General features: G+C 33.8%; 2 protein-coding genes across 4 annotated transcripts; one reads left to right on the forward strand and one right to left on the reverse strand.

Annotated features, from left to right (window-relative positions):
• The first annotated feature begins 1,827 nt into the window (after positions 1-1,827).
• CLEC4E (C-type lectin domain family 4 member E) lies at positions 1,828-8,643 on the forward strand. Its single transcript, XM_081060260.1, has 6 exons — positions 1,828-2,035; positions 3,204-3,296; positions 3,921-4,010; positions 5,195-5,340; positions 6,483-6,598; positions 7,606-8,643. Exons 1-6 carry the CDS (start codon positions 1,999-2,001, stop codon positions 7,769-7,771), a joined length of 648 nt encoding a protein of 215 aa, XP_080916386.1. The 5' UTR covers positions 1,828-1,998; the 3' UTR covers positions 7,772-8,643.
• A 4,139-nt stretch (positions 8,644-12,782) lies between these two features.
• Positions 12,783-21,070, reverse strand: LOC308502304 (C-type lectin domain family 4 member D-like). 3 transcript variants are annotated; one of them, XM_081059912.1, is made up of 6 exons: positions 20,820-21,065; positions 19,221-19,313; positions 16,933-17,037; positions 15,907-15,985; positions 14,732-14,821; positions 12,787-14,477 (listed from the first exon to the last, which is right to left on the reverse strand). In XM_081059912.1, the coding sequence occupies exons 1-6, from the start codon at positions 20,845-20,847 to the stop codon at positions 14,423-14,425; spliced, it is 450 nt and encodes a 149-aa protein (XP_080916038.1). In that variant the 5' UTR covers positions 20,848-21,065; the 3' UTR covers positions 12,787-14,422. The 3 variants fall into 3 exon arrangements, with proteins under 3 accessions (XP_080916039.1, XP_080916040.1, XP_080916038.1); XM_081059913.1 differs by lacking the exon at positions 14,732-14,821 and having other exon boundaries at positions 12,783-14,477; positions 15,907-16,054; positions 19,221-19,310; positions 20,820-21,070; XM_081059914.1 differs by lacking the exon at positions 14,732-14,821 and having other exon boundaries at positions 12,783-14,477; positions 19,221-19,310; positions 20,820-21,019.
• Positions 21,071-21,766: the final 696 nt, after the last annotated feature.

Below are 21,766 nucleotides of genomic sequence, written 5' to 3' on the forward strand. Positions count from 1 at the left end.
TTTATTAGGTGATAGATGAGAGGGGAGTTGGGAGCAGGGTGAAAAAGTTGAAGGCATTAAGAAGTACAAATTGGTAGTTACAAAATAGTCATGGGGATGTAAAGTAAAACACAGGGAATATATTCAATGATATGGTAGTAAGTATGTACAGTGCTAGGTGGGTACTAGATTAGTCACGGGGATCACTTCTTAAATTGTATAATTTTCTAACCACAATGCTGTACACCTGAAATTAATATAAAATAATACTGAATGTCAACAGTAATTAAGAAAGTTAAGAAGGGGGGAAAGATGACGGGGAATAAGAGGTTCAAATTTCAGGTATAAAACAAATAAGTCAAGAGGATGTAATGTACAGCATAGGAAATATAGTCAATAATACTGTAATATCATGGTACTGTGGGTATCAGATGGTTGCTGGACTTATGGTGATCATTTCTTTAGGTGTATAAATGTTGAATAACTATTGTACACCTGAAACTAATATAATATTGTATGTTAGCTATATTTTAATAAAACTGTTTTTTAAAAAACACCCACATATTTTGTCTGGTTAAATATTTGTTTATTAATTATTAATATCTAGTTTATTGTATATTTACAAAATTAATATAAATGTTTATTAATATTGATTGCTGATCGATCATAAAAAATGACTGTTGTCATTATGATTTATCAATTAATAATTCACATAACTCATCCACTACATCATTTCTCTCTTTTTACCAGTCATAAGCCATTTGCTGATAATACAAATATTAAATATGTTTATATTTTATATTATATACATGTATAATTTTTAAACATTATTTAATAAATTTTGTAACTGTAGAATGGAGAATGCACAGGAAATTGACCAATACATTGAAAAATTGAAAAGTCCCTTTGAGAACAAGGGTATTTTCTAACACATGGAAATTCTGTGAGTCATTGCTGTGGGGATTCCCAGGTCATATATATATATATATATATATATATATATATATATATATATATATATATACATATATATATATATATATATAAATATAACTAATGCCCCCTGACACTTGTGACTTTAAGTCAACTGAGTCCTGTTTGATCTTATTCTTAAGTATTTTTAAGGGAGGAGAGGAAACTTTACTATATCTATAACTAATCTGCCAGAAAAGCATGTTTTGATGTCTAATCAAATATCCTTCTAATATTCAAATTCATTTCTTCTAATGTAGGCTACAATATAATACAAAAGTCCCCAAATATTTAGAACAATAGAATTAAACCTGCTATTGAGTCTCTAAGTTTCAGAAGCTGTGTTATGATGTAAAGAGCGGGCTGAGTTTCAAAGTAGTCAAACCACATGAGGCTGTTCAACTGAGGTAGAGCTGTCAGGTGTAGTAAGCACTTTGATAAAAGGGACATAAATGGACAAATCTAGAATGTTCAAGAGCTGCAGATGAAGAAAGAAGAAAAAAACATGAAAAGTAAAAAAAATTCACATTGCTAAATTATAAATGCATATACTATGAGCCCCGCTCTGTGCTAAGTACTGTGAAGATTTGGAGTCTGTCTCTTTTTCATTTAACAATTGTGTGGTAGTAAAGATCAAAAGTGCGAGCTATTGGAAGTGCAGAGGTAGGCCCCAGAAGTGTCAAGAAAACATTTAGGGATGAGTTAGGCCTGGAAGAAAGCAGAGAAATTTTACCCATCAAAATGGTCACCCTATTTCTGCTGATACTTAATCATTTCCCCATTTTGTTGTTGTCTCGAGTGAGGAAACTGATTTGCTGCCCAGTAAACACTCTCATCCTCCTTATGCAAGAAAGGAAGTTCTGACTAGAACACGCAGCCACAGAGCAAGTTAATATTCTTGTGTCCTAGGGTTGAACTTCCTAAAATACAGATAAAGTGTTCATTCTTCCAGATTCATTTTCCTTGAATCTTACCAACAAAACATTCAGAAACAGAGGAAAGACACAGAGAGAAAGAGACAGCAAGAAAAAGTGAAAGAGAAAAAGAATGAATTCTTCCAAGTCATCAGCATTACAATGCACAGGTACAATTTGCATTTCTCCTTTTTCTTTCATAGATTTTTTTGGGGGGGGAGGGGAAGAGGCAATAAATATGTTGAAAGACATGAAAATAGAAAAGCATGCAGTAAGCTAAAAGACAGTCAGAGATCGAAAGACAGAGAACAAAAAGAAGAAAACAAAAGAATGGTTAGAAGACTACATTATACTGGAAAGACTGCTGGACTTGAGTTCATGGAGAGCTACGAGACTGCTGTCTCTACCTTCTCTATAATTCACTGTGTCCCATTAGGCAAGTCACTTCACTTCTCTGGAACTTACTTTCCTTGTCTGTAAAATGTGAATGGGGAAAGAGGAGGAGAGGAACTACTAGATGATAGACAATGTTTTATCTGGTTGATTTACAAAGGGTCTGGAAAATGAAGCACTCAAATGAGAAGAGCAGGAAAGAGAAAAACAGAGGGTGAGAAAGAGAAAGGGAATGAAGGGAAAAATTTGGGAGATTTAGAAAGGAAAAATTGCACACCTGTCCAACTTCAGGAGTCGGTCTTAGAACTAATAATAGATTACTAACAAATGTCACCCCAATAAATTTTTTAAAAAAAGAATTAGTAATGGATTATTCCAGTGGTTCTGAAAATTTGGTCCCCAGACTAGCAGCATCAGCGGCTCCTGGTATTATGGATACCAGGACCAGAAAGAACCAGCACTCAGAGAGTTAGGAACGTCAGCTTTATTATGCCAGCGGGCTCAGCGGGATCTCTCTCAAATATTGAGCCCCTAGCAAGGTTTTGAGCAGGTTTTTATGGGTTAGGGACTTCCTTGAGTGGGGGAAGGGGTAGGTGTCTTCTGATGATTGGCTCAGGGTGTGGCTTGAAGGGGGTTATGCGGAAGTGGGCTGGGGCTTAGGCTGGGGATTTCTCTCTTGGCTCCGGCCACCATTTTAGGTCAGTTCCCCATCACTGGGAATTTATTTGTGCCATACCAGCTCTAACTGAATTCTTAACTCGGGGTGAGGCACCATAATCTGTCTTTCAATAAGCCCTCCAAATAATTCTGATACATGCTGAAGATTGAGAATTACTCAATAAAGACAATAAAGTGGAAGGAAATAAGTAAGGTTAAATAAGAAGTTTTTATACCTCTTTTGTATCTTGCTTAGGGAAGATTGACTATATTTGTGTCTTTCTACAGAGAGCGGATGCCTCTCTTCCCAAGTATTCTTATGGACTGTTGCTGGGATTTCTATCCTACTACTCAGTGCCTGTTTTATCACCAGATGTGTTGGTGAGTTCTGAAGGTCAAATTTAATCTCCCTGGTGAATAATTAGGGTACATTCTTTCTTGCTGTCTGTGAATTCTCTTCTCCGACAAAGGGTAATTCTAGTCTACTCCCGTCCCCCGCCCCCCGTTTATCTCCAGGTTATTCCTCAAGCCAGAAATCCCAAATTAGTATGCTAGTCCCAAATAGAACTATTACCAAATTTCATTGACCTCTGACACATTTTTCATGACGGATATTTTTCATCTCCATGACTCTTTGAGTCCTTCCTTTTCTACCCTTATCATTGGTGTAAAGCTTTCTTAGGAGATCCCAGCCAGAGACATAAATCACTTTTTGGAAAGAAGAGTAGAGAGGGTGAGACTTGGCATAAGAAAGAATGCAAACACATTTGTTTTATCTAAGTCTTTGGGCCTGAAATAAAGTACATTCTTATTCATAAATCAGGAAAACCACGAATTGTGAATTCCTTCTTCTTTCTTTAAGTAAATCTCAGTTCCTCTCCATGCAGAAGGAAAGGTAAATAGCAAGAAAATAATATAACATTTGGCACTTTTGTTATAAATACAAAAATAATTTATTTTTTATCAAAAGAGTAATAAACATTAACTGTGTCCCTTTCCTTATAGCGACATATCACATCTTTCAACTCTGTGATGAAAGAAATTTCCAGCCACATGAAGATCTCCTGGAATTCTCCTGCTACAATGATGAATCAGGTATAATAGTCCTCAAATTTGAACATCAAAATTTACACATCAACATTTTCTGGCTTCTAGATTGATTTGGGGATAAGTAAAGTAGTTTGAGTAGGTCCTGTTTTTCAAAAGCAAAATGTAAAATCTTGCCTGTACTGGAAGAGTATTATGAGGAATTGGTTAAGAAGACAGGAATAGACCTTTGGAAATGCAATTAGCATTGAGGCAGGAAATCTTGGGGACATTATAGCAAACTTTTAGAATAAATTTGAGGTATATGTCTGAACAGTAAATCTAGAAGTGCAAGGGTTATCACCATGAGCACACTCTTTTTTCTGTTCACCACCTGCTTTCAAAATGAAATGAAGGAAAAAGTATATATAGACTCTGGGTGGTGAACACACAATATGGTATATAGATGATGCATTACAGAATATTACACCTGAAACCTATGTAACTTCACTAACAATTGTCACCCCAATAAACTTTAATAAACTTATATATACATATATACATATACATATATATATACATATACATATATATATATACATATATATATATATATGTATATATATATATATATAATGGGAATTTGGAAAAACTTCAGAAATATACTTTCTATGCTCTTGCATATAGTCCTATTCTAAATCTTAGAAAAAAGACATATGATACTAGAAAATGACTTCCTTCTCTTGGCTATAATTTCCTCACCATTAAATTGAGAGAAATTGGACTATTTATTTTTAAAACACCTTTAAGTCTTAACTTCTATAGTTCTAAGAAATTTAACCCATCTGTAAAGCCAGTTTGGAGAGTTTGTTGAGGGTACATCATTTGGACAACATGAGAGATGGTTGCTTAGATAAAATGCATAACTTTCTCTGACCTTGGCAGTCTAAAAATATATAATGGAGTCCCATAAAAGTAGCATAACTGAGATAGATTGTATATATGGTTGCATTTACTGGTATATCTAGAAAATAAAAATTGTGTCTCAAAAAGACAAGAAAATTGCTATTTGTGTTTATTGACATAGGAATTACCTTAAGTCTTAGATGGTAAGATGGGGGTGGGGGTACAAACAAGGGATTCCAAGGCTTCTAATTGTAAATGATGGACTTCATGGGACCAGATGGAACTTTCTGTTTTCTTACTTACTTCATGTGGGACACTCATGGAAACTTATCTTCTCCTATGTTCAGTCAAGAATTGCTGTCCATTGAACTGGGTACATTTTCAATCTAGCTGCTACTTCTTTTCCACTGACACCATGACCTGGGCAGCAAGTTTAAAAAACTGCACAAACATGGGAGCTCATCTGGTGGTTATCAACACACAGGAGGAGCAGGTAATTGAAGTACAGCCTTCCCCAGTATCAATGTAACATTCTTCACATGATCTATCCCTTTCTCCATATGTGTATACAGTGTTTGGACCACAGTTAATATGTTTTAAATGAATGTACTGAAATGCATGCTATTCCTACTATTCTTCTAAGTCAATACCTACTCTAATTTATTTTCATTACTTGAAGAGCCTAAGAAAAAATACGTTTCCATATTTAGTTCCTTCATTAGTAAGGCAATGAAAAAAAAAAAGCTGGGAGTCCATTTTAGAATGACCATTATATTTACCAACCTAGATGAAAGAAAGAAAGTAAATATTGTCCATTGCTTTTAAGCTGTGATTAATAATATTTTGTGCTAATCTATATAGTAGATTTTGCGACAAATAACAGTAGATACTTGTAAACTTTGAATGAGTTATTGAGCTGTTGAAGGTTCTTTTTTGTTGGTTTAATTTTATGTTTTGTGTATTTTTATCACAATAAAAAAAATCAGGGGCCGCCTGGTGGCTCAGGCGGTTAGAGCTCCATGCTCCTAACTCCGAAGGCTGCTGGTTCGATTCCTACATGGGCCAGTGGGCTCTCAACCACAAGGTTGCCAGTTCAATTCCTGGAGTCCCGCAAGGGACGGTGGTCAGCGCCCCCTGCAACTAAGATTGAACACGGCACCTTGAGCTGAGCTGCCTTCCAGATGGCTCATTTGGCTGGAGCGAGTCCTCTCAACCACAAGGTTGCCGGTTTCAACTCCCGCAAAGGATGGTGGGCTGTGCTCCCTGCAACTAGCAACAGCAACTGGACCTAAAGCTGAGCTGCGCCCTCCACAACTAAGACTGAAAGGACAACAACTTGAAGCTGAATGACACCCTCCACAACTAAGATTAAAAAAACAACTTGACTTGGAAAAAAGTCCTGGAAGTACACACTGTTCCCCAATAAAAGTCCTGTTCCCCTTCCCCAATTAAAAAAATAAAAAAGTATCTCTTTAAAAAAAAAATCAGAAGATAATTCCCCCATGATTTCAGGGCCATTTATCTATCATTTTTAGTCCAGATCCTTTTTTATCTCTTTTAATAACAATTACCTTCAACATTTGTTCAGAATTGAAATAGTTGATCTATTTTTTTGTCATTGTGTACCTTCCATAGGAATTCCTTTTCCATTCGAAACCTAGACAGAGAGAATTTTACATTGGACTGACAGACCAGATGGCTGAGGGTCAGTGGAAATGGGTAGATGGCACACCTTTCATGGAGTCTCTGAGGTAATTTCTTTCTTGTAGGAAAATTTAACATTACCCTAAATCCTAAAGTTAGACCACTGTTGAGGGGAGTTCTCAGAAGCTCCTTCAGCTCCATGAGATATATTTAAGTTTATTGTTTGTGACATTAGATACAAGAAGAGAGAAAAGAGAAACATGTGGATCTACTGCTATCATTTCCTAAGACTGTCTCAAGAATACAGGGCTAACAGGTGAAAATTGAAAGAGGATTAGAACTGAAGATCAATTCTTTGGAAATGCAGCAGAGGCAAAGAGTGGAATTCAGTCTTATGCCCCTATACTATAGTAAATGAGACAAAAATAGTGATTCGAGAAAGAAAGAAGATTCTTATGGCGTGAAAAAGGGAACCCCTTTGATAATGTCTCTTTTCTCCTTAATAATGGGTTTACAGCCTTAGAGCACAACATTTTGGAGTTTTCAAAGTTTTGATCTCATTCATGATTTCATCTAACCGAAGTTACACCTTTCTGAGATACATCGATACTATTAATCTTCACTGAGCTTTGCAGGAAACTAGAGGTCAGGGGGTATCAATCAGCTCTGAGAGTACAGTCCACATGCTCTGATACTTTAAAAAGTTGCTTCACTACAACACTATTCAAGTGTGCACAGAAGTAAGTACAAACTCTGTGTAGAATAAAGGGAAACAAACATGATATGAGATATGAGTACAAAGGAAAGAAATCCATCAAGACATCAGTCATTCCCATAACTTCTCATTCTGGGTCTAATATATGAGGAAGTATGACAAAATAGAAAGGAAGAGAGATCCAGTTCAGCTTAACTACTCACAAACTCTATGACTTAGACAAATTGTTTAGCTTTTCAGAGATTCCTATTCCTTTTCTTCATCAATAAAATTGAGAATATAATATCTGCCTCACAAAATTGCTGTGAAGTTAAATAATGCAAAAGTAATTTGCCTAGTATATTAGGTCACTATCGCTTGTAGTTGGGATTTAAAATCTCCCATGTCCGTTCCTTTCAGCTTCTGGGATGTAGGGGAGCCCAACAACCTAGCTACAGTGGAGGACTGTGTCACCATAAGAGACTCTCCAAATCCGAGGGGAAATTGGAATGATATGACGTGTTTCTTCAGAATGTACCGTGTTTGCGAAATTCCAGAAATATATGAAGCAAAGAATAATCTCTAAGAACAGAAGACACAACTTAAATGTATAAATGAGGAGGAAGAAGAGCGTGAAAACAGCCACAACTCCAACATGAGAAAAGTGTGCATTGCACTTCTTAAGGACTTCATAAGTGTTTGCCACTTTGATATAAATAAAAATAAGGAATTTTGAATGTTATAATTCATGATACTGATTGAAGTGTATTTTTCTTTCTACTAGTCTCAGGACTTCTCAGAATTTACCAAGCAATTCTTTAGCAAATGCTGTGAGAAAAAAGGAATTCTTGTTTTGGTACATTTTCTTCATTTGTGAGTATTTATAAGAAAATACAGGGAGATAGAACAGAGTTGGACAAAGAAGAGGATTTTGGAAAGTGCCTTGAACAATTGCCTGAATTCAGGCTCTGTGTCAATTCCTCTTCTTTCTAGCTCCTGAAAAATGTGTCTTCTCTTCTTGATTTCATACTGTTTTACCGCCTCCCTAAGCATAGTCCTTCAATATGCTTTGTACAATGAGTAAGAAACTTTTTAAAGTTATGAAACTTATTCCTGTTCAAAAGATTGGTGTGGACTTTCTGGCCAAAGGACTTTACTGCACCTCTTTATGGAAAGGACATGCTAACCTTCAGCTCCAAACAGGCTGCCATTCAGTCCACTCATCCCAGGAACTCCCTTTTCTCCATATCCTCTCCCACTGACTAACGGAATCTCACCTGAATTTGTGTCTATTACTCAGCCAGGGCCAGAGTGTAATCTCAAGCCAATCCATTTGTTGCATAATATTCTAACCATACAGATAAGGTTATTCAAAAATATGTATATAACATGGCAGCTTTTATAAACATGTTTCTTGCACACAGCACCATAAAGACACCCTCAAATTTCATATATTGGAATTAATGTGTAATTATTGAGTGGGAAAATTCAACTGAACATATATTGGCTTTCTTTACAAATGTTTATTTCTCTTAGGCATAAGTGAAAATCTGTGGTTTTGAAATCACCTTTAATCCAAAAGTCATTCAAACTAAAAGTAACCTCATAAATACATTTTCAACTTTCTCATTCCCATTTTTCAAATCATAAACATGAATGAGAAAACATTGAAAGATATATGGAGATGTTTTTGGTCATCATTGTTTCCATATAGATAGCTATAATTTGATTATTCTAAATTTTATTTTGATATTGAAGGACATATGAAAATATTAGTGTATATTATTTCACCATATATTTATAATTTAAGTTATAAAACTAAATTTGTCTTTAAAATTTTGCAAGAAAAGAAATAATTACTAAGAGTTTAGTAGTTAAAAATCATTGGAACCTAAATTATTTATTTTTGTTTGAGAAGTAGATCATCCAGTTGAAACTGTTTATATATATCCCCCTTATACATGGTTTTGCTTTCTGTCATTTCAGTTACCTATAGTCCAAAAATATTAAATGGAAAAAATTCCAGAAATAAACAATTCATAAGTTTTAAATTGCTTATTGTTCTGTATAGCATGATAGCATATCTAGCCATCCCACTCTGTCCTGCCCAGGACATGAATCATCCCTTAGTGTAGCATGTCCACACTGCATACACTAGCTGCCCATTAGTCACTTAGCAACCTTCTCAGTTATCAGATCAACTGTCATGGTATCCCAGTGCTTGTGTTCAGTCATCCTTATTTTACTCCATAATGGCCCCAAATCGCAAGAGTAGTGATGGTGATAATTCAGATATGCCAAAGAGAAGTCATAAAATGCTTTCTTTAAGTGAAAAGGTATGTATGTATAGGAGAAAACATAATATATATAGGGTTTGGTACTATCTGCAGTTTCAGACATCCACCAGGGGTCTTGGAAAGTATCCCTGTGGATAAGGGAGGACTACTGGGTGTATATATCTATCTCTATCTCTATCTCTACATCTATTTCTATCTCTATCTCTCTCTACCTATCTCTGTCTATAGCTACATCTATCTATATTTTTATCATCTATATCTATCTCTATATACACATACAAACATTCAGAAAGAAATCATACAACAGATGATACTTTTAAAATATTAAATTTAATTTTACTTGAATTAAACAAATGACAAATTGAAGTGAAATTAAAGAATTGTGGAACTTCAGGAATTTTTTAGGCTTTATAAGTTACCATAAAAAATTATTTCCAAAAAAGTTCTTCTGAAGTAAAGGAAAATTATGAAGAACCATGTAAAATGTTCTTGCTTTTTTATTTTCTCTTTTTCCTAATCCCCATTTCCTTTTGCCTTTCTTAACAATGCAGTCCTGAAATCATTCATCAAATGATGCAAAGCAAGTTAGTTTTTACATGTGTATGCATGAATGTATGGGTGTGAGGGTGGGGGGAAGGGAATGCATAATTACCACCACAGGGATTTAGAGCCTAAGCAGGGTGAATCTGTGTAAGCAGAAGGGTGGGGGTGGGGAGAGTTGTAAGGGTGTCCCACTGGATTCCAGGGACCATCCTGGTGGAGTGGCAGACTGGCCCAAAGTGTGAAAGCCTGAGCTAATTTGAGGAGTGTAGGTGTTGAGCCCAAGTAAGAGGACCAAACAGAAGAGTCACAGGGCACATAGTGGGGTGAGGAGAGCCACACAGCCATGCTGTAGTAGGATGGCTTACAGGTCTTGCAATTAAGTTTTGTCATTTTTCTCCATAAACTTGCACATTTGGTTAAGTTTATTCTTGGGTATCTTATAGTTGTATTGCTGTTGTAAGTGTAACATTTTATATAAAAATACATTTTCTATACTTTGCAAGTATTATATGTTGTTGATCTTTGTATATTGATAATTTATCCAGAAACATTGCTATACTCTATTTTTTTAACACTTTAGCTGTATATTCCCTTACATTTTCTATGTAGATAATTATATTGTCTATATACTTAGCTATCCAGGACTGTAGCTACTGAACATTGATCACTTGTTTTAGTTGAGATATGCTGGGAAGTATAAAATACATATCAGATTTTGGAGAACTAAATTGGAATAAAAAATAAAATGTCACTACTAATTTTATACTGATTACATGTTAAAACAATAATATTTTGGATATATTGGTTTAAATAAATTAAAAGAACTTTTTTTCATGCGTTACTAAAAAATTTAAGCATATATGGCTCACATTTTTCGCTTGCTGTATATTTCCTTTGGACAGTTCTGATCTACAAATAATTATAGTTTGGGTTTGTTCCTTTCTAGTTCTTCTGATCATACTAAGCTAGCGAGGATTGCCAATAATTGTCACATAGAAGCTGCTATAGTGAGCATCCTTGTTTTGTTCTTGACTTTAAAGAAAATGTTTATAATGATTTATTGTTCAGTGTAATAACTGCTACAGATTTGGAGTAGACCTTCCGTGGAAAATTCCTTTTGTTCCTTGTTTGTTAAATGTTTTACACTAAATCATTTATTGATTTTATTAGACGATCCTTAAGCATTTCTTTTTAAATATTAATGTGAAATGTTAACATTTAAATGTTAATATTTTACTTCAATAAATTTGGATACTATGTACATACATGTACATTAAAAAAAAACACCTTCCATAGGTATTATAAATTAAAAATACCTGTTTTCTGCCAACTGGATTTCCATGCTTAAGAGGCAAGCACATTCAGCTTTTTAGATGTTTCTTCTACTGTGTTCCCTGTTTCTAAATAGCATAGTTTCTATTTCTATCTAATAATTTATACTATATTGTCATTTGATAATTTGATAATTTCTCCACACTAATGAAAACAAGAATCTCTCTCTCTCTCTTGTGCTCTCTCTCTCTCATAGATACACACACACACACACACACACACACACACACACCTTCCCATCCTTCTGATATCACTATATCATAACTTATTGTTATGTCAATATTCAACATTTACGTTACTATGATATATAAATATTATTAATATCTGAATTATGTACTGTATCATGATTACTTTCTTAAACACATTTTGTTTTTCATGTTACTATTATTGGCATCATTTTTCATATTTATTTAGTTTTCTATGTACTGGTGAATAATTCATCCCTTAACTCTCCAGAATTGTGTATCACTCTCAGTGCATTTTGTCAGTCCCATATTTTCATGGGGAAAATAATCTCGTTGGAACTCTGTCTTTCTTTTCTTATCTGATGTGGGATTGCTCTCATGGTTTGCCTCACAGTCATTATTTTGTTGATTTTTATTACATAAGGAAATATTTTGTCATTTTAAGTTTATTTCAAATTATGATATACCTGTACAAGAAAATACTACTTACTTATAAGGAACAAGGTATAAAATAATTATCAAGCTATCTAGTTAAGTAAGAAATGCAAGATATTTAAGACTATGTAGATAATGGTTCCATTAGTGTAAAAATTGTAAATTATATTCTATATATTTTATGTAACACATATATGAGTAAACATATATGGAAATATATATAAGAAACTGATCAAACTGTACTTACTCTGAAGAAGCATTTAGGGGACTAGAGTTCAGGGTGGAAGAGAAATTTACTTTATACTTATATTAATGTCTTTACTGTTCGCCTTTTAAAATATTTAACACATTACTTTTTCAAAGATAAAACAGTATTTAAAATTATTTTCTTTTTTTATTAAATTTATTGGGGTGACAATGGTTAGTAAAATTATATAGGTTTCAAGTGTACATTTCTATAGTATATCTATATATCACATTGCATGCTCACCACCCAGAGTCAGTTCTCCTTCCATTACCATAAGTGCTTCAAACTTCTAGGACTACGACAGTGTACTAAACTAATTAGCATTTATTTTTTTGAAATTATTATCAGCTTTCTTAAAGAAATTGTGAAGAATAGGAAAGATGCCATGAAAGTTGAAAATAGACTGAAAGGGACTAAGGGGGAAAATAGGAAAACCAATCAGAAAGCCATTTCAATAATCCAAGTAAGAGAGATGATGGCTTGGTCTGTGGTAGTAGCCATGGAAGTAATGAGAAATGGTTAGCATTGGGAGAAATATATATAGACGTACCCACAGATGTATAAAATCACAAAGCGTTCACATTTTATTGACAACTGAATCTCAACCAATACACAGTTTTATACAAATAAACATGAATAATATTAACTATACAAAGCCTACTAGTATTTACATAAGTTATGTCAACAGGTCTTATAGATTTTGTAATTTAGTGAATATGGCAAACACAATTAAAGTCACTTAGCATTACTTCAGTTAAAACCATCATCTTTAAACACAGACACATATACACGTGGAACCAATCAATCAAACACTAATATTCCGATATCAGAAACTAACTAACTAATTTGCAAAATTTAAAAATAGTGATAAGGGAAAAAAAATAGTAATAAGGAAGTTAGGTTAAAAAGCTGTTGCTTGAAATTGTTTAACGTAGATCCAGGAAATATTGGCAAATTGGGAATTTTAAGATAAACCACCATATCTTGTTGATGTTGGATGTGACTGCTTTACAATTAATAAATATTACATATATCACAAAAACATAATTTTCATATATTAAATTTTCAGTTGTTAAAACAATGACATCATTGCTACTTTGAACTATACCTTTATAACTCCAAAGAAACGTTAACAGTTTACATAAATGAGTTAAAAATATGATTCTTTCTGATCCAAATTAAAAATATAGAAACACCAGTACAATATTACTTTGAATAATTAGGAACTATCTGTTAGCTAAGAATCCGAATCACTCCCAGTAACTTCCCTGTAATAACAAAGGGAATACATTTTACCTCTTATGAAACGTAGATCTGAGCCATAGTTCTAGTTCTATCCTGAACTAGCAACGTAAAGGTGAGCTCTTTGGCTTCCAAGGTTTCCCCAGCTATAGAATTGAAGGTTTGATTAAAGTGGCCTGTAAGGGACGTTTCCACTAAAACAAATTAATAAGAAAATAAGTCAGCTTGAGACTCTCTGCTTTGGAAAGACATTTAGGATAGAGTAAGAAGTAAATTTTAAAAGGTAGATAGACTTTTTTTCTACCTGTGCAATACTATAATTCAGAACTATTCTACACTCTTGTTCAGAAAATATTTTGCTCATTAAATGTCAATCTAATGACTCACACTATTAAAAAGTCTGAAAATGAAGCATCAAACAATAAAAATATTGTTTGAAAACTTTAAAGGGCTTGTGATATTTGGGTTAAAAAAATGGTGTACCACTACCAGTTGGAATATTCCACCTTTGAATTTTAAGAGCTAAGATTTTGAGCAGAGGAAGAAATGACTAAGACATTACACCATTTAAGCCATCTGTTAGATGTGTAATAAATGCACACCAATTGAAATGTATATATTTTGAAGTATTATCAAGAAAGTGAAATTAATGAAAAATGACTTTCACAGAAAAGATTATTCCTTCCACTGAAAAACCACACAAAAACACATTATCTTGAATGAATTGAACAAAACAAATAAGGCCATCATGACTGAAAATGTTCTATGACCCAGCATGTTTTCTCTGTTCCAGTGATGCATGTATATTCTGCCCTAGTCTAATGGGTCCTTCTTTTCTGTCCTCATCACAAGGACCCTTTCATAGGTGTCTATTGAATACAGTTCCAGGTATCTTACAAATCCCACTTGCCCCAACGTTACAAGAAAAATCATTCCAGGCCCACTTGTTTTGGTCATTAACAAGGACAACACATTTTCTGATGGTTGTTGGGTTTGCCCTTATGCCGGAACCTGAAATGAAAAAAATAAATAAATAAAATAAAAATAAATAAATATATATGTATATATATTCAGAGAAAATGCCCCTAAGTGAAAACTTTAAATTTGCACTGACTAATACAAATGTAGTAGTATATTATTATAGAGATTGCTCAACATAGAGTGCTGAGTAAGCATTTTTACATTGGTATGCTCTGCCCCAAAATAAATTCTGCTTGCTACCTTTTTTACCTATAAAGCTCTTTCACCCCAGTCAATATACTCACACCATGTGTGGGTTAAATGGTGTCTTGTCCACCCATTGCCACAGGACTTCAGGGTTCTCATGTGTAAGTCCCAGGAAATATGAAAATCGTCTATCCAAAAATTGAATAATAAAGTTCTTCATAAAAAATGTAAATTTCATAAATATATTTGTACTTACCATGTAATAGCTGTTATGTTAGGAAAAGAGGAAAGAGGTCAAATAGATTACTAGTTAAGCACAAAAGCATTGACATCACACAGATCTGCTTTCATTTCCTGCCTTTGCAGTTTATTGCGTAATGTTAGTAATTGCTTTAATCTCACCAAACCCCAGTTTTCTTATCATCAAAAGGGACAACTCCATGCTTCACAGAGTTATTGTGAAGATTAACTGAGCTCATACTTGCAAACCACTTAGCAAATGCTTCATAGAATCAGATTATGAAGAACTTTTGTTTACAAAATTGCCTTCTTTAATTGTGTATTTTATTAAATTCCATTTTATTCAGAGTCAGTGAACCTGCAAAGCCATGAAAACAGAATCCTCCAAAAAGCCCTGCTGATCAATAAAACAGTAGAATGTGAGTCCTGGTACATATATGGAAATATATTACATGAGGATATAAATTTCAGCTTTTAAAGAATTAAATTTACCTTAAGATTTTTTAATTTAGAATTACAACCATACATCTGAATTATTTTTCCTATGCTTTATCCTGAATAGCTATTTCAGCCTCGATTAACCATTCATCTATTCACTTACTTTCCATTTATTAAGACCTAGCCAGTGTGCCTAGCACTGCACAGGACCCTGGACATGTAATTGAAGTAAGGCATGGCCCCAGCCCTCTACAAAGTAGGGTCCTTGGAAAAGATGCAGTATTGAAGAACTGCAGGACACAGAAGTAAGTGCCATCAAACCACAGTGTAGAAAGGACCATCGAAGTACCTCCAATTTAGAACAGGGAAGGTGCAGTATGGGAGATGGGTAGAGTAGTTTTGAGAAATAATATATAAATCAACTGCAAAAGACCCAAAGAAGTTGGTCATATGAAGAAAATGAGAGAGAAGAAAAGGCTTTCCAGGCAGATGGAATAGGTGAAGCAAAGGAACAAAGGTACAGCAGAGCAGAAAATTCCTCTTTCTCTGCAGAGATTCAAACCAACCGAGAAACTGTGCGCGCCTCCCAACATACCTGCTCAGCTTCTGTGCTGATGGTGGCCAGGTGAGCCCCCATCCCTGGACAGTTCCTCTCACTCTCAGTCCATGTCTTGCTGTCGTTAACAGGCAAATAGCAGTTAGATTGGAAGGCTTTCCAGCCAACGGGACAACAATTCTAGGTGCTCCCTCACATGAAAATAGAAAGGAAAATCAGTTAATAAAAGAGCATTTCATGTCTAACCACTAGGCGGTACACCTGAAACTAATATAAAATACTGTTGAATGTCAATTGTCACTGAAAAAAATAATAGTATTTTTAAAAAGAGCATTTCATCTGCAACAGATTGGATATTTTACTACCTAATATCCAAAAAACAGATAGGATATTTTACTACCGAATATCCAGTTATCATTTATGGAAATAATATCAGGATTACCAAGATAATTCTGTTCCCCCTTTAAAAAATATCTTGAAAATTACATTTGTAAATGTCTTCTAAACAAAAGTATTTGAATCACATAAGAACTATAAGAAAATTACAACATATTCTCTTAGAAGGAATGATTATTTTTCAACATCCGTATACATATTTACATTGGTAGTTAAAGTGTTTCCATAAAAAAGACTTTTGCAGGACATTTTAACAGATGGGAGCAAAAAGTACCCTAAAACTCACAAGCATTTCCTCATTCTCCCAAATGAGACTTTATAAATTCCAGAATAATAAAAGAGATAAAGATGCTTCAACAAAGCTATATATTCTAGAAGGAAACAGTCCTTATGATATGTCTGACTAAAAGAAATGGAATTAAATTAATATTATTATTTAGATGCCAAGAATGGCCCATAAATGTGTTGTTATATCCTCCAGTTATTCAACTGATTACAGTCATGAGAAATAATTCTCTCAGTTTACTGATGTTCACTTTTGTGCCAGATTCTCATTTTATGTTATGTTAATCTCTCCTGGTTTATTACTGATATACTTTAAACCAGATTATGAATTTGAATGGAAATGGAAATGAGAAAGAAATTCTCTTATGCTACTGCTATCTGTACCTTTCCGTTCTGATTTTCCTCTGATGCAGGTCAGCTCTTTGTGATGCTCTGGTAACTGGAACCCTCCTGTGCTTCTCTTACAGTGTAGAAAGTTGTAATGAGTCACTGTCAAGGAGGGAGAAAAGTTAGTTTCCTTTCCCTATGTAACTGCTTACCTAGAGAAATGGGGCTGACTGTTCTAATCTCTCTCACACCCTAATACTAAGCCTACCCCCGCCCCACACATTCTCTTTTCTTCCCATGCAATTCCTTTATTGCAGTTTCAGGTGAATTGGTTGAAAAGAACTGATGAAAATGAATATTTCGTCATATTATGCATTTTGTGCTTTATGAGAGTAGTTTTGCAAGCCTTTAGGTGCATGTGCTTTTAAGCATACTTTTCTATCAGAGTTTGTGTTAGCATGGAGATTTTGGTGAACACTGTTCTGCAAAGTTTTATGAGCCTTATACATTTATTTATCTTCTAAATATTTTTACTTTGAAATATAACAAATTTGTAAAGAACTGGAAAACATAAATCATCAAATTATTGTAAAGGGAAAACTCTAGGTAACAACTACCCAGATCAAGAAACACAACATTACCAACACCCCAGGTGGCCTTCACATCCAAATGCAACTCACGCCCTCTCTCTTAAAGGTAATCATGCCATAGCTTTTAAAGTAATCACTTTGTGCTTTGCTTCACAACTTTACCACTTAATAACATATCACTCAACCATATAGATCACATTTGCCTGCTTTTGAACTTTATGAAACGGAATCATACAATATATCTTCTTTTGGTTGTCTTCCATTCAGCATTATCTGCTGTTATGTGCAAATTTAATTTACCCATTTTCATTGCTGTAAAAGTGATCCATTTTCTTAATGCTCTAAAATGCATTTATCTGTTTTTCTTCTGGTAGAGATTTACATTATTTCCAGTGTCTGCCTATTGGGAGCTATGCTCCTCTCAGCATTTTTGACCATGCATCCTAGAGCACATAAGCATGCATTTCTGCAAGGCATATGCCTAGGCGTGGAATTGCTGTGATAGGATATACATATTATCAGCTGTGATAGTGGCAACTTTCCCAAAGTGGGTTTACTGCTTTACACTCCTACCAGCAACAATTCATTAGAGGTCCAGTTGCTCCAAAGTATCATCAATATCTGCCTGTCCCACACTTTTAAATTATTGCCATTCTTGTATGTTATCAATGGTATCTCATAGTGAATTTAATTTGCATTTCCTTCAAAACTAATGGTTGACTTTTTATATGTTTATTTTATATGTTTATTGGATATTTCATTCTGTTTCCATAGTGCTTATTCAAAATTTTGCCCATTTTTCTGTTTTATGGTCAGTATTTTTCATATTGATTTGAAGGATTTGTTTATGTATTCTGTACACTAATTCTTTATTAATTATATGCATTACAAACATCTTTTCCTATGGCTGTCTGTTTTCTCTCAGTGGTATTTTTTGTTGTACAGTAATTTTTACTTTAATGTAATATCATTTTTCAATATTTTATTTATTGGCTAGAACATTTTGTAACTTGCTTAAAAAATCATTTTGTGACTCAAGATCATGAAGATATTCTCCATTTATCTTCTAAAAAGTGCTATTGATTTGCTTTTCACATTTTGGTCAATTATCTATTGACCAAAATGGGTTGGTTTTTATGCATGATATGAGAAGGGGAGCAATTTCATTTTTAAATTATGGATAATTAATGGTCTGTACACCATTAATTGAACAAAACTATCCTTTTCCTATAACTCTGTAGTATCCACTTCTGTTTTATATAAAGAGTTTTTAAATATGCAGGATCTGTAACTAAGCTCTCTATTCTTTTTCTCTGGCTATTTGCCTATACTAGCATCTTTATCAGATTACTTTAATTATAATAATGTTGCAGAAGGTCTTGATATCAGAAACAACTGGTCTTCCAGCTATTCTTCTTTTCAAAGCCAGACTGTAGTCCATCTGAAAGTTGGTTTTTTGCATAAGAGGCAACCCTTTGTAATCCTACTCCAAAATGGAGGGTGATTTACTACAGCCACCAACCTTCACGTGTATAGAAAAGGGTCTAAATTCCATCTTTCATTCCCTGACACAAGGCAGCACCAGTGAAGAATAGCAGGACAAGTACATAGCCCTGAATTTTAATTCCAAGACCCTGAAGTTATTATAAATTGATATGTTGGGGGAAATCAAGATAACAAAAGATTTAGAGCAATTTTATGAAATTTGTTTGGGAAAATAACTCAAGGCGAGCTCCACTTTTGCTAACAACTTACCCAAACAACTTGCAATAAAGCAGGCACCAAGAAGTGAGATGAAAACAATAGCAATGGCCCAAGGGATCAGCTGGAAATGGGGGTCTCTTTCTACTAGGACAGAAAGGAAGGCAAATAGGTTATCTGCTTCTCAGCCACAAGAGCTGGGGAAGCTAATTCTACCAAAGATCAGGCTAAATATGAGATCACTCAAAATATTTTAGATCTAGAGGAGGGCTTAAAGTTTTCCCCTGAATAAATCAAGTTTAGACCTTACAAATCAATCAATCAATCAATCAATCAATCAATCAATCAATCAATCAGAACTAGTTAACAATTTTGAGGAGGTTAGAATAGATAGGAAAGCCCTTTTAGAAGGAAGATACAAAACTCCAAAGTTATAAAAAATTGATTATTTGGGTACATAAAAATTAAAACTTCTATATAACACAAATTATGTTAAAACACAAGGAGCATACAGGAGAAAAATCTTGTCACAATGTTAATATCCAGACTGTATAAAGAATTTAAAAAATCAATTAGAAAACTGAGCAAAATTTTGGCAGGAAATTTGCTGAATACTTAATTTACTGAATTATAAATTGGCCATTAAATGAATAAAAATATGCTCAATCAGAGAAATGTAAGCCAAAATATTATGATGTGATCTTTAATATATCAGATTTTAAAGAGTAAATTAAAAATACACATAGCACACTTGGTGAGGAAGTAAATGCTTCTATTGAACTACAAACTAGAAAGCCTTTTACACAGATCAAGTTAACAGCATTTATCAATTTTTAAAAACATTAATATTTCTCACAAGAATTTCAGTTCTAGAGATCTATCCTATAGAAATAATTGAATTTATTTATATTAAAGGATATTCATTACAGTACTTATGGAAATAAAAAAAACACCGAAACTTAATATTTTCATATGTATTATCAATAGTAGAGATTCTATATCATGGTGAATCTATATAATGGAATTCTATATGGCAATTAAAATAATCATATGTATTAGTGCATATTGCCTTAAAAATCTTCAAGACATAATGTTACACAAAAACATTTTTTACAGAACCACTGTACATTGTGGGTTTATTGAACTTTGCCATGTTGGGATAACAAGCTAAAGTGAAACGTTAATTTTAAAATGGTATATTTTTGCGTTTGTTCTCTGTATTTCTCAAAATGTTATATAATGTTCTCATAATACAAATCCATTTATGTCACTTAAGTAAAACATAAAATGGGGTAAAGTTAGAGCCTCAGGAATACTGTGAGCCTCAGTCAGTTTGTTTTCTATATCTTTCTTCTCTCTCTTCCCTTTAAAACAGTCTTCCCAAAATTCTTTCTTTTCATTTTGTTTTTCTTTTATATACTTTAACTCCTCTCTGGGCCCAACTTATGTTTTACAAAGAGTTTCTGTTACTCAATGTATTTAAATCTGTCTATGACCTTCCTCTTCACCAAAGTCATCCTCATTTTTTTTCACCATATCCTCTCCATATCATCACATTCAACCTTCAAAACGACAACTACCATCAATTTGTATTTTAAATCTTAGTCATAATTTTGTCTGCCTCTTTAAAATTGAAAAGAGAGAAGTACTCACGTTTATTTTGAGGTTCTTCTTGCCGCATTGTGTGTTAACTTTTGTGTTGTCCAGTGTTTGGGAGGATAAGATGCTTCTTATATTTTCCTCCCAGGGTATATTTTTGTGGATAAAAGAATATATTCAGAAATACTTGAGATTGAACATCAATCTTACCTATTCTACTGAGACTACAAAGTTTCCAATATAAAACAAAACTCAAAAGAAAAAGTCAGAGACTGGGTTTTCCTTTGATTCACTTTGGGAGACGCAGCAAAGAAAAAAAAAAGGAAATTGAGAAGCCAACACCCAAAAACAGTTAGCAGAAACTTCCATAAGTATGTTGAGATCACTAGATCAGTATGTCATGTAGAATCATCCAATTTGTTTTTATTGATTTAAACAAACAAAAAATTAGCAATGCCCTAAAAAAAAATCATTATACCTAATAAAATTTTAGTACATCTATTTGACAGAGCTAGAGCAATTATTATCTGCTGCCAAAGTTCCAGTGCAGATACAAGGAAAAGGGGTCCTCGTGCTTTCTGTCTGTTTGATTGTGGTAGCCAAGACTGAATGGGGGAATACAAGGAAAAAAACATGGAGAGAGTTTTTGCAACTCAGAAATAACCTTGTAAACAGTGAAAAACCTGTTTTACTCCAAAGAAGAATCTGAAATACAAGTGAAAAGTTTACGAGTGAAAAACAATTAATAAACATACCCTCATCTTTCTCTTTTCCTGGATATTATATTCTCAAAGGCAGTTATATGCTTGAGGTAAGCTCTGCCCTAGAAAGTACTCTATGCTGAGTAAGTTGTGTGCAAAATGGTAAAAGACAATGTGACCAATGAGCAAAAGCTTTTAATGTGCACAGTGTAGGTACATTGTATGTAAAGACACAAAAACCTTTGCTTTAGAGTTGAGAAAGTGGTGGTTGAGCTGTCGATTAAATCCCAAAATTTTCAT

This window comes from Rhinolophus hipposideros (genome assembly GCF_964194185.1).
Source record: "Rhinolophus hipposideros genome assembly, chromosome: 9".
NCBI classification, from domain to species: Eukaryota; Metazoa; Chordata; class Mammalia; order Chiroptera; family Rhinolophidae; genus Rhinolophus; species Rhinolophus hipposideros.

Coding starts and splice junctions, on each gene's coding strand:
- CLEC4E (XM_081060260.1), top strand. CDS start 1,999: ATGAATTCTTCCAAGTCATCAGCATTACAATGCACAG. Junction 2,036..3,203: donor ATCAGCATTACAATGCACAG/GTACAATTTGCA, acceptor GTCTTTCTACAG/AGAGCGGATGCCTCTCTTCC. Junction 3,297..3,920: donor TTTTATCACCAGATGTGTTG/GTGAGTTCTGAA, acceptor CTTTCCTTATAG/CGACATATCACATCTTTCAA.
- LOC308502304 (XM_081059912.1), bottom strand. CDS start 20,847: ATGCGGCAAGAAGAACCTCAAAATAAAC. Junction 15,986..16,932: donor AGGAAAATCAGAACGGAAAG/GTACAGATAGCA, acceptor TGTTAACGACAG/CAAGACATGGACTGAGAGTG. Junction 14,822..15,906: donor TCAGCACAGAAGCTGAGCAG/GTATGTTGGGAG, acceptor ATTTTTGGATAG/ACGATTTTCATATTTCCTGG.